General features: G+C 43.0%; 1 protein-coding gene across 1 annotated transcript in view; it reads left to right on the plus strand.

Annotated features, from left to right (window-relative positions):
• The window catches only part of LOC149177557 (uncharacterized), a 367210-nt gene that overhangs the window by 71202 nt on the left and 282431 nt on the right, over positions 1 to 13577 (plus strand). The window contains exon 3 of the mRNA XM_089420162.1: positions 5640 to 5721. Within this exon, the coding sequence (XP_089276288.1) occupies positions 5640 to 5721 (82 nt within the window). The remainder of the gene's footprint in view (positions 1 to 5639; positions 5722 to 13577) is intronic.

Here is a 13577-nt window from a genome sequence, read left to right on the forward strand (position 1 = left end):
AAGTGTGCTGTCTTTGTTCCAACAAAGATACCTTGTGGAGCTGAGCGGACTGCAGAGTTGTTTTCTAAGAACATAGTGAAGTATTGGGGAACGCCATTAAGCATCATGTCAGATAGAGATCCGCGTTTTACAGGCAGATTTTGGACCACATTGTTCAAGTTAGTCGGGACAGAGTTGTTGATGAGTTCGAGTTACCATCCGCAGACAGATGGACAGACCGAGAGGATCAACGCATTGCTGGAGGACTACTTGAGACATTATGTGACGGTTGATCAGAAGAATTGGCTTGAACTCTTGGATATTGCTCAGTTTAGCTACAATATTCAAAAGAGTTCTGCGACGGGGTATAGTCCATTTGAGTTGGTGAATGGGCAGATGCCGGTTGCACCGCATACCGTAGTGACAGGAGGGTTTTTGAGGAGTCCTCATGCAAAGAAGTTCATGAAGGCTTGGGATGAGACCTTGGAGTTGGCACGGTTGCGCTTGCACGAAGCTGCAAGGAGAATGAAGAAATGGGCTGATCGAGGAAGACAGGATGCGCACTTCAGTGTGGGAGATATGGTGTTTCTCAGGATTACCGGAGAGCAGTTTCAGCCAGCCAAGGGGACTGCGAGCAAACTGATACGGAAGTATGAGGGACCATTCCGAGTAAAGAAGAGAGTGGGGGAAGTTGCTTATGAGCTGGAGCTTCCGCACCATATGCACATGAAGCATCCAGATTTTCACATGAGTGAGTTGAAGAGATGCAGGCTTGATGCTGATCATCCAGAGAGAGCTGAACCGCCGAGAGGACTAGCCGGGATTGTGGACAAGCCAGGACTGGAGTTGGATAAGATTTTGAGCTTCAGAACTACAGGGATTGGTTGCCACATGAAGCGGGAATTTCTTGTCAGATGGAAGAATGCACCGGAGGAAGAAAGCTGGGAATCGGAGGACTCACTTTGGAGATGGAAGAAGAAGATTGAGAAGTATGACAGGAAGCTTCTGAGGTAGTCGAGATTGTCGAGGGCGACAATGATTTCGAGTGGGGGAGGATGTAACGCCTTGCGGTCGATGAGCGACCGGGCGCGCGCTCCGCCCGCTCCATGATGCGTCTAAGGCATGAAAGATGAACCACGAGCGACCAAAGACGAGGCATATGTGCGGATGAATTGGCGTTCGTGGGTTTAGAGGGCGAGTTGGAGGAGCTCGTCCATGAGCTGACCAAGGTGCGATGGCGAACGAAGGGTGAATTGGTGGGGCGGTCCCGCGCCATGGGCGGGCCGACCACACGATGGCATCATACATCGTTTGAAGGCGCGTCGGTTGGAGGCTTTATCGAAGTGTCGGCCAGGGCGTAGTGCTACACGACGGTAGCGTATATATGTGCAGAAGGAGTTGGCATTTCAACCATCGAACATCGCTCAATCGAACAAAGGAGAAAGGCGCAGAAGTAGAGGTATAGCCGCGGCAAGGCGCAGTTCTAATGCGCCCGCCCGCCGGGCAGGATACACAAGGCTTGCGCGGATTTTGGAGTTCGGTCGAGGTGCGGGTGGAGGGCGTGTAGGGGCGCCCGCCCGCCGAAATATTACATGAGTCTTGGGTTGTGTTGGGCGTGGGTTGTGCACGGGCGCGCTCGCTCATTCGACAAAGAAGATTTGTGTGTGTTGTAATTTGGTTAAGTCTTGGGTGAGACCACCGTGCGCTCTTGCACGGGTGGGCGCCCGACTTGGTTGTAAAACGCCGGTAGAGCCAAGCTCCCGGTCATTGTACAAAACTCTTCATATATAATAAAAGAATTCTCTTGCATATGATTGTGTTTATGCTGCTGTTCATGATGTCTTTATATTAATGGTTTCCGCACATTAATATGTTATTCATGTTTTATGATGAATGTTAAGGCATAGTTCGTAAAGTAAGCTAACAATGGAGAATGTTAACTACTTAGGCGGTGCCGCACCCGGCCAATTTAACGAAAAAAGAATTGGGGGCGTGACATTGTGCATGGAGAGGAACAAAATGCACTTGTCGCTTAGATTATATAGGCACGGTGTGACAACGACTCAGGTCAGGGGCTGTCACTCTGATCCCCGACCTCTCTGTTCTAGCAGTCTCCCAACAGTAGGCTATGGGGGGTACTCCTTATGGGATATGGGAATGCAAGATTCGTTGGCCTCGCCACTTGGTTGATCTTAGCAAGTTAAGTGATTATATTAGATTGTTATATGAGACCAAGTGCCTTATGGAGTCAACTACTTGCTTTATGTCGAGTAAATACCAAATGACCGGATTAACAGTCACTGCTTGAATGCTTTGCTAACCTATATATGAAATGCAAGTCCTACAATCTAGGTGAGATGCAAAAAATCTTGATTTATTTTAATTATATGCCTAGCTAAGTGTATCCCTTAATCTTTTTCTATTTTGAGGCTAGTCTCAAAAGTAGGTTGTAGAGAGAAGTAAAGGTGAACCAAGCAAAGACTTGGTTAACGATACCTCCCCTTGAATCTAACATACTCGGTGCCTCTGGCGTTGTAGAGACTGTGGCTCTATTTTAACCACTAGAGAGGGTTTAGCATTCACAATCTAAGAGATGAAGGGTGTTCCTATCTTTCTATCAACCAAGCTTAGGCTTGGAGGTTAATTAATTAATGCAAGACTAGGCCTAGGATGCAAATGCAAATTGATTGAGTGATCTTGAGTTAAGATTGCTTATGATCTTAAGTACTTAGTTACAATTGATCCTTAAATTATGACAAAGAATACTTAAACACTGAAGGACAATCTTAAACACAAGATAAAGTGCTCAACTTCAATAGTGCTCAAAAGATTTATCCAATGCTACCAAGAGATAATTGCTCAAGTTTTCAACAAGAAACAAGATTGATGCTCTTTATGCCAATTTCACCAATCTGTCAAGATAGCATTAACATTCACATGAACAATAAATCCAATGGCAATAATAGCTAAGAGATTAGAGTTTCTGTGGTCGATAATCTCGTTTATCAGTTGACCCATGGATTGCGCTCACTTGAAATTAATATTATCTTACATGTTTTTCAATCATCTTAGTTTGAATTGCATGTGTACTCTTGATACTTATTTGTATGTTCCCTTGAACGTTATTATTGTAATAATTGATAAATAAACTTTGGGTCAATAATTAAAAAAAAAACACACCAACAAAATAGGAACCTAGAAATTGCTTCATTCCTTCAGGCCAATGATTGCATGTGTTGTTTTTGGTAGACCATTATCAAATAAATTTGCAGGATGGCACAAGACTGTTCTCCCATAATCAATTATGTAATGCATCTGCAGTTCAATTTTCTATTTAAATAAGACAAACTGCATGTATAACTGGTAAATCACGCACCAAAGTCATCCATGATCTAGCTATGAGAGACATCCATAATGGTCGTGGAAGACATATTTTTTACTTGTAACCAATGTTATCAAAACTGAGCTGGTGATCGAACTGAAAAATCTTGTGGGCTGGGAATTGATCGGAACCAGATCGGAACCGGTAAAAATCCAATTTACCAAAAACACATAAAATATTCATATTTTAAAGAAAAACATATATATTCATGTGCATCCATATGAATCTAAACCATTTATACACAAATATGCAAAAGCTCTCATTTACATAGCATGAAAGGGCGCACATAGCCAAAATACCTTTGAGTGCAATCCATCTCTGAACCGAAAATACATCAACAAATAGGCTCTAGATGGCCTCTAGCATCCAAAAAAAAATCATGCTACAACAAACACGTACATATCATCGAAATCATTGCCTACATTGGGATGTTCGTCATCAATATAACCATTTAGGCATTACAATAAGATAGAAAAAACATAGCATGCCATGTCAAGATTTTGTTTGAGTGATGGGTACATTTTTAGTAGAGTGATGATAGAGGAGTTCGGCAACCAATGCCACTAACATCAAAGTACATAGAGGGCTTGGTGCTCTTTATTAAATACTAGTTGCATACCCTTGTACACGACAAAATCCAATGGAAATGTTGCAATCCCCCCGATCTTGAAATCTTGAAGAACTGTTAAGTCCGCTGGATTTTGAGTGAAATCTAACATTCTACTTTCTCCATATGAAATCCAATGAAGTTGGAACCACTTTCAAACATCCTGAGTCATTTCATGGTAATGTTAAAAAGTTTAAGTAAAAGTGACATTCATACTTTTACTTTAAGAATTTAACATTACTATGAATTGCATACCAATGCTAGGGCCATAGGCTTGATTATTAGGCTAAGGGCCATGGGCTTGAATATTAGGTTAGCCTAGGGGAGAATTAGAATGGGCCAACCATTTGAAAAAATAAAAAGATAAAAAAAGGGACAATTGTTTTTATGCTGGCCTGCATAGGTACAAAATGCACAGAACCGGTCCTGAACTGGCCAGTTCAGTGAAATAGGCTGGTTCGGTAGCAAACTGTCTCGTTCGAAATCATTGCCTATATTGGATTCTTCGTCATCACTATAACCATTTAGGCATTACAATAAGATAGAAAAAACATAGCATGTCATGTCAAGATTTTGTTTGAGCGATGAGTACATCATTAGGAGAGTGATGATAGAGGAGTTCGGCAACCGATGCCATTAACATCAAAGTACATAGAGGGCTTGGTGCTCTTTATTAAATACTAGTTGCATACCTTCATACATGACAAAATCCAATGGAAATATTGCAATCCCCGCAATTCTGAAATCTTGAAAAACTGTTAAGTCTGCTGGATTTTGAGAGAAATCTAAAATTCTACTTTCTCCATATGAAATCCAATGAGGTTGGAACCACTCTCAAACATCCCGAGTCATTTCATGGTAATGTTACAAATTCAAGTAAAAGTGACATTCATACTTTTACTTTAAGAATTTAACATTACTATGTATTGCATAGCAATGCTAGGGCCATAGACTTGATTATTAGGCTAAGGGCCATAGGCTTGAATATTAGGCTAGCCTAGGGGAGAATTAGAATGGGCCAACCAACTGAAAAAATAAAAAAATAAAAAAGGACAATTTTTTTATGCTGGCCTACATAGGTACAAAATGCACAGAACCGGTCCTAAACTGGTCAGTTTTGTGAAATAGACTGGTTCAGTACCAAACTGTCTGGTTCCATTACAGAACCGGTTTGTTTGGTACCAAATTGGCCTATTCTAGTTCGAAGGCCCGGTTCGGACCGGTTGGTTCCACCAATTCCGGTCCGGTTCTGATAACACTGCTCGTAACATTTCATTAGAGGAAATTAAGACTTTTTAATTAAAATATGAGATTTTCAGGAAGAAAACATGGCAAGCTTGCCAAGTTAGAACATGTATCATGTGTGCTTTGCTGCACTAAGACAAATTGCAACTAGCAAAAGTATTAAAATATAAAGCACAACTACATGGTTTATATCGTATACACAATTGCGTCAAACTCATGCTTAAACATTTTGTTTCAAATATTTTGATATCGTGAAGCTTTAAGGTCACACACATGTACTGAAAATTTAAATACAATTTCAAACTTTTTCATATTAATTCAAGCAATTTTTTCATTAATTTTAACCTCTAGGTTACCTGGAAACTTGAGGTATGAGAAATAAGACCCCATGATACCAGCTCTGATTTTTAACACTTCAATGTGCAGAACGTATCTGATAAAGTTGCTGCAACTCAGAAGGCCATTTTAAGGACTATCAAGATTTTTATTTTGGGTATCATACTACAAGGTATTCTCTTGTGCTGAGTCTCTTTTTTTGTAATTAAGCTTTCTGCGATTTGTATTAAAATACTGATACAAAATGGGGAGAGCAGATCTCTCCCTCTAAAGTGTTTGGTGTTAGGTCATTAAGATTTTTAATTATCTGATATTTCATGTGGCCATACACTTGGGAAATAAATTATCAGCCCTTGGAAAAATGTTTCTAGCCTCCTGAGTCCAGAGCTAAACTGTGATTACCTATAAGTTTGACGGCATTATCATATCTATCTTGTATTTCAGTATAGTAAAAGGCTCAAAACAGTGCAACAGAATGTCCTGTCTATAAATTTAAACATCTATTCCCCGCTATTCAATGTCCTTGATCTACTTTTCTGCATTGCCCTGCTTCGACAAGCTACCTCTTTCTTCTTGGGTCCATCTGCTGCTCCTCTGCCTCTTCCTTAGTTTTGACCTGTCGCTCCAGCTCACATTGTTTTCGATTAGGTGTCACTCTGCTGCTGAGAAAATCCTTCATATGCACCGTGACTTCTCCACTATTTCATAGTGTCGTGCTACAAAGTGTTGAATAATTTTGGTTCCAAAACCTGAGAAAAATCCTTTGGTGTGGTCTTCCATCTCAAGTAGAGGGGTCTGCACTTTTTTGTTTTGTTCTGATCCCTCAGAAGAGATCCCAGCTCCACTCTTTCTTCATCTTGTAGTTGTTGTTTGACCTTTGGTCCTGTTTATGTCCATTTCTCCACCCTCCTAGTTTAAAGTGAGTGGTGTTCGTCATAGTCTTTTTGACATCTCTTTACTTTATCCTTCCGGTGTCTGGACTCTGCACCTCCTTTAGGATATTGCACCTTTCTTAATTTTTTGTATGTTCTATGCTTAAGAGCAATTTAATTCAATTTTCTTATTAGCCCAATATCAATATCCAGTTTAGCAATCACATCAGCATGATAGTAAAATGCAGATAGAACATAAACATAAACAGTAGAAGACAAACCAAGACAATAGGACACAAGATGTGGCGCCAGCCAGGGACAAACCCCAATGTGGAGAAACCCTTGATCAATTCTTCTTATATTCTTCAATAGTTCAGCAGAGAGAGAGAGAGAGAGAGTACAAATATACAAGTCCGATATTTTAGGACAGCAGCAGTAAAGCCTTGACCAGAAAAGTCAATGCTGATCAAACAGGGCAGAATTCTTTCTATAAGTAGCTCTGTCAAACCCAGCCAACTTTGGCCTTCAACAGTAAGCTCAATTAGCCCAAAACACTGCTCAATTAGCCCAAAACACTGCTCATAATTCTGTTTACATTCCGCAGTAGATTGCTGTTCTGGTTAGGGCACTTGCAGCAGCCCTAAACTCCCTTGATAGTCTCCAAACAGTCCCTAAAAGAGCTGCGGCATACCCATGAGTAACTCCTCCCTTGCTATGATGCTGTGGCACACCCTTGACTGCCCTACGCAGCCCTTGCTATGGTGCTATGGCATGTGGCCTAGCACATAGAAACCCTTGTAGCAAATCCAAGTACCATCAGCCTTCCACAAGATGCTGCTGCAACACTATTTGCACTGCGGTTTGCTGCATTCTAGGTTAGGGCACATCCTGTAACCCTACATCCACCACACAGTCAGCAGATAAGCCCTTGTAGGGCTGCGGTTTACCTTGGAGACTCTCCTCTCATACCACGCTGTCACCTAAAGGTGTTTTCCACCCATGACAACCCTTAACACAACCTCCACCTGTGTGCTATGGCCTGCGGCCTAGCACAACAACTTTCTGTAAGTTCGGCATCACAAATGTTACCCAAGCAGTCCCAAACAACGACGTTACCTTCCTCATGAACTTGGCCTAGCTGACTGCACTTGCCAACACCCAACCGCATGCATATCCAGCCCTACGCTGACTTGTCTTCAATGAATTTCTCCTCCTTGTGACTGTGGCTTCCCTGCCTAGCACACACACCTAAGCGAGGCCTTGGTTCATGCCCTAGAACAACCTTGTTCTCAACGCTGTCACACAGATTCCCACACTGTCTTCTAGACTCCTTCACGCTGACTTAAAGCTCCTTCTTGCTGCGGCTAGGGCTTCTCCTTTGCTGCGGCTAGGGCTTGAGATCCTTCTCTCCACCAAGTCCTCCTTTGGAGAAGACATACCCAAACAAGTGGAGAGAGAGATCATGAGATGATATGATCCTAAAATGACTTGAGGTCTCCTCTATTTATATGCAACATTGAGGATGAGTTGGGGGTAAAAATGTTTGTTTTGCTTGCTGGCCGACCTTGACAATTTGTCAATAATACAAATAAATTAATATCTCCATTTTTACATGTTAGAATCAGATGATCTTTAAATCAATCCTACGCCTCTCAGAGAGAGGAATCCAAGAAAAATATTAGCTGCCATACATAAGGTGACCCATATGGAGTTTGGCCCTAGTTGCCAATTTTAACACTCCCTCTCAAGTTTCAACTAGGGAGAACTCCATTTGCTAATCCATCTGCCAGTCGGTAATATCTCTGCCATCAATGCACTGCTTTGCTGAACTATGAAGAAGAAGAAGTGATCGAGAATGTATCATATCATTCTCTATTGACCCAAAGTCAGTCCCAGATAAAAGAGAGTGTGTCATACCACTCTTATTGATCCGAAGTCAGTTACAATAAGGAGAATGTGTCATATCACTCGTACTGACCCGAAGTCAGTTCCAATTGATCCCAAATCAATATCATCCTAGCGAAGTCAGTTCCAATTGATTCCAGATCAATATCATCCTAGCATAGGGAGTACGGTAGTACACGATGCGTCCATCGGTAGTACTATTGTCCCTATCCTCATTTCCCTACTCATTGGCCAGATGAGAGGTACTTCCCATGAGTCCCAGACTGCATGGGTAGGATGTCAGTAGGAAAAGGATGAACCATTCATCTTGCCTACACGTCGCCATGGTGTATGACAAGGGAAGGCTGAACCACTCACCCTATGGTTGCTCATCACTCCAAGAAGTACCCCAAGCCCCTCGGAGCTCCCAATGCTCAATGCCCATATCACACAGGACCCTCATAAGAGGGTCTCTCCACGAATCCACGAATCCAAGTCGTTCTCGAAAGGCCAAGAATTTGACCTTCCCCAGGGGCTTTGCCAGAATATCAGCGACTTGCTCATCAGTCCCAATGTGATGGAGCCTTATTGCTCCTCGTTGTACCATATCCCGGATAAAGTGGTACATGATATCGATGTGCTTGGAGTGATCATGAAATACAAGATTCTTGGATAATCAGATCCCACTTTGGTTGTCGAAGAGGATCACGGTGGTATCCAACACATGTCCAAACATCTCACTGAGGAGCTTTCTCAACCAGATAGCTTCACAGGAGGCCATACTCGCAGATATATATTCGGCCTCAGCGGTGCTCAAAGCAACCGACTTCTGCTTCCTGCTCATCCAGGATATTGAAGCAAGACCCAATGAGAAACAACACCCAAAAGTGCTCTTGCGATCCACCACACTGTCGGCCCAATCAACATCAGAGTAACCATGTAGCCTCACATCTCCAGCAGTGTACCTCAGTCCATGAGTGATTGTGCCCCGAAGATATCTTAGAAGATTGTTGGCACCAATCCAATGTGTGTGATGAGGCTCAACCATATATTGGCTTAACGTCTTAACTGCAAAACATATATCCGGACGAGAGTTCACCAAGAACATCAGTGCTCCTATGAGTTGATGATACTTAGAAGCATTTCCGAATACAGGTTCGACAGCACTACCACATAACTTCTTGAAGTTAAGTTCCATCGGGATAGTCACAGGCTTGCAGTCCACCATCCCAAATCTTTTCAATATCTTCACAACATATTTTCCTCGAGATAGGAAAATTTCTCCTGGCTTTTGCCAGACCTCCAACCCTAGGAAGTAGTGCATCAGTCCTAGGTCCTTCATCTCAAATTCGGAAGCTAACTCCCTCTTACATTTGTGAATGAGAGGGTTTGCACTTGTCAGAGAGAGGTCGTCCACATAAAGTACTAGTATGAGAGGTTTATCATCCTCAACCTTAAAGTAAAGGTTCATATCGACTTCACTCTTATTGAATCTCAGCTTCATCAGATAGCTATCAATCCTCTCATACCAAGCTCGGGGTGCTTGCTTCAAGCCATTGAGAGCCTTCTTCAACTTGCATACATGAGATTCCTAGTTATGAACCTCAAACCCCTCGGGTTGTTCCACATAGACTTCCTCTTTGATCGAACCATGCAAGAAAGCGGTCTTGACATCCATCTGATGTAGGTTCCATCCTTGCGAGGCAACAAGGGCTATGATTGAGCAGATGTTGGTGTATCGACAACAGGTGCAAATATCTCATTGTAATCTACACCTTCCTTTTGAGAGAAGCCATAGGCAACAAAACGGGCCTTGAACTTTTCAGCACTTCCATCAGCTCCATGCTTGATTTTGTAGAGCCACTTAGAGGTTACAACCGATTTTTCCTGGGGTCTAGGGACCACATCCCGACATCATTCTTCATAATAGACTCCTACTCTTCATTCATAGCATCCTTCCAAACTTGATGCTTCACGGCTTCTTCTAATGATGAAGGTTTATTTTGAATGATAGTGCTCATGGTGGTCAAGTATCCTTGATACCTGTTCGACTTCTTGCTCTCACGGAAAGTCCCCCTCGGTGCAATATGTCTCTGGGCATCTATGAGAGTCTCCCTAAACCATGAAGGTCTCCTCTTGGAGGAGGAGGATCAATAGGATCCATAGGTTCATCAACATCCGACATCGTCTCGTCCTCTTTTGCACCCTGTTTCTTGGTGTCAGCTTCTTTTTCCTTCCTTGGGATAGGAAGGTTGTTGATCTTGCTGAGATATCTTCATCAAAGGTGACATCATGACTTATCTCAACTTCCCTTTGACTAGGGACATAAATTCTATAGCCCTTAGAATTTTCACTGTAGCCCATGAAGATTCCCTTCTTCCCTGATGCACCCAATTTACTTCTTTTCACTTTTGGCATATGAAAATATACGGAACTTCCAAAAATTCTAAAATGAGAGACATCTGGTTTCTTACCAATGAACATCTCTTTGGGAGTCTTGGAATCCAATGCTTGATGAGGGCATTGGTTTTGTACATACACAAAGGTATTCGCAGCTTCGGCCCATAGAAACTTCAGAAGCCCTTGATCATGAAGCATGACATGAACAACTTCTACAATAGTATGATTCTTCCTTTCGGCTACACCATTTTGCTCGGGAGTATATGGTGTTGTAGTCTCCCTCTTAATGCCAGCTTCTCTTGAACATGCTGACCAACCTATTGTAGATTTCCTTGGAGGTGTTTAGATCGGAGATGTAAGCCACTAGACGCTTGTCAATAGAATCTCTAATAATCTTCTTCACTTTGACTTCAAACTTGTTGTACTTGTTCTTTGTAGCAGCCGGTGCATTTGATGGAGGCTCAGGGATTTTACCCTTCACATAATACGACATTTCTTGTTCTTCCAACGTCAGATCAAGGGACACCTTCCATCCATGATAGTCAGACTTTTCATGGAGCTTGTCTTCACCTAGGAAGTGGGATGAGGAACCCATTGAGCCTTTGTCCTTGTCCAACTGTCTTTGGTGATTGCTCTTTCACTCTTGGTTGGGCTTTTGTCTTCACCTCAACTCTGGTACCATGTTAATTTTTGGTATGTTCTATGCTTAAGAGCAATTTACTTCAATTTTCTTACTAGCCCAATATCAATATCCAGTTTAGCAATCACATCAGCATGATAGTAAAATGCAGATAGAACATAAACATAAACAATAGAAGACAAGCCAAGACAAGAGGACACAAGATGTGGCGCCAACTAGGGACAAACCCCAATGTGGGGAAACCCTTGATCAATTCTTCTTATATTCTTCAATAGTTCAACATAGAGAGAGAGTGAGATAGTACAAATATACAAGTCTGATATTTTATGACAACAATAGTAAAGCCCTGACCAGAAAAGTCAATGCTGATCAAACAGGGTAGAATTCTTCCTCTAAGTAGCTCGGTAAAACCCAACCAACTTCGGCCTTCAACAATAAGCTCAATCAACCCAAAACACTGCTCATAATTCTGTTTACATTTCGCAGTTAATTGCTGTTCTGGTTAGGGCACTTGCAGCAGCCCTAAACTCTCTTGACAGTGTCCAAACAGTCCCTAAAAGAGCTGCGGCATACACTTGAGTAACTCCTCCCTTGCTATGATGCTGTGGCACACCCTTGACTACCCTACGCAACCCTTGCTATAGTGCTATGGCATGAGGCCTAGCACATAGCAACCCTTGTAGCAAATCCAAGTAGCATCAGCCTTCCACAAGACACTGTTGCAACACTGTTTGCATTGCGGTTTGTTGCATTCTAGGTTAGGGCATGTCGTATAACCCTAGATCCACCACACAGTCAACAGATAAGCCCTTGTAGGGTTGCGGTTTACCTTGGAGACTCTCCTCATACAACGCTGTCACCTAAAGGTGTTGTCCACCCATGACAACCCTTAACACAACCTCCAACTGTGTGCTATGGCCTGCGACCTAGCACAACAACTTGTTGTAGCCTTCGACCTCACAAATGTTACCCAAATAGTCCCAAACAACAACGTTACCTTCCTCATGAACTCGGCCTAGTTGACTGCACTTTCCAGCACCCAACCGCATGCATATCCAACCCTACACTGACTTGTCTTCAACGAATTTCTCCTCCTTGTGACTGCAGCTTCCTTGCCTAGCACACACACCTAAGCCAGACCTTGGTTCATGCCCTAGAACAACCTTGTTCTCAACGTTGTCACACAGATTCCCACACTGTCTTCTAGGCTCCTTCACGCTGACTCAGTGTTGCGGGGGAGCGCCCCCCCCCCCTTCGAACCCGCTCCCGAAGCGCGCTCCGGGCGGGAGCGGCTCGGGAGCGGGTCGGGAGCGCGCTCCCAAAATCGCTCCCGGACGGGAGCGATTTTCGGGAGCGCGCTCCCTTAAAAAAATTTACGCTCCCTGCTCTGATAGGGAGCGTTTCAGGGAGCGATCGCTCCCGAGCTCCCGGAGCGTTTTTTAATGCCCGGGAGCGATAGGGGAGCGATCGCTCCCTAATCGCTCCCGGGCATTAAAAAACGCTCCGGGAGCGATTTTTAACCGGCCGGGAGCGGTTCGGCGGAAAAAAATTCCGCCGGACCCGAAAAATTAAAAAAATTTAGCTAATTTTTTTTGTTTTATAAGCCCAATGGGCCAAAAACTTGTCATTACAACTTTGTTGAGCAAGTGATTGAGAGCTTGAGCAAGAGATTGAGAGCTGGAGCAAGAGCTGAGGAGCAAGGAGCCAGAGCTGAGGAGCGAGGAGCAAGTGCCAAGGAGCGAGGAGCAAGCTTGCAGAGGTATGTAACTTAATCATTTAGTTAGTTTAGCTGGTTAGGTAGTTAATTTGGTTAGTTTCATTTACCTGTTTGAGTTTAAAGATCATTAATTTAAATTAAATTAATAAATTAAATGAATTAATCCCAATAAACTAAATTAATTTGCAGATTCAAGACTCAAACCCTACAAACATCAAACACGATGGACCTGAGCATTTTTATTGGCATTTTCCTCTTCCTGGTCCCCTTTCTGGTTATTATGGTGGTGGAGAGTAGGAAACGGAGGGGGCCTGACCCTGAAGAGGTGGATGAAGAAGCCGGAGGAAGTCAAATAGGTGAAAACCCCAGTGAGGAGGATGTGGAGGGTGAACATGAGGGTGAAAAAACTAAACAAGACCAAACTCCATTGTGGAAATATGTTCAGAGGCCTGAAACAGGGAGAGGGGGTGGAACCACTAAATTTCATTGCCCCCATTGCAACACTGATTTCACAG

The sequence above is a fragment of the Pinus tabuliformis genome, chromosome 4_1 (assembly GCF_031772625.1).
Source record: "Pinus tabuliformis cultivar Carrire ecotype Pingquan chromosome 4_1, CPIR1, whole genome shotgun sequence".
Taxonomy (NCBI): Eukaryota; Viridiplantae; Streptophyta; class Pinopsida; order Pinales; family Pinaceae; genus Pinus; species Pinus tabuliformis.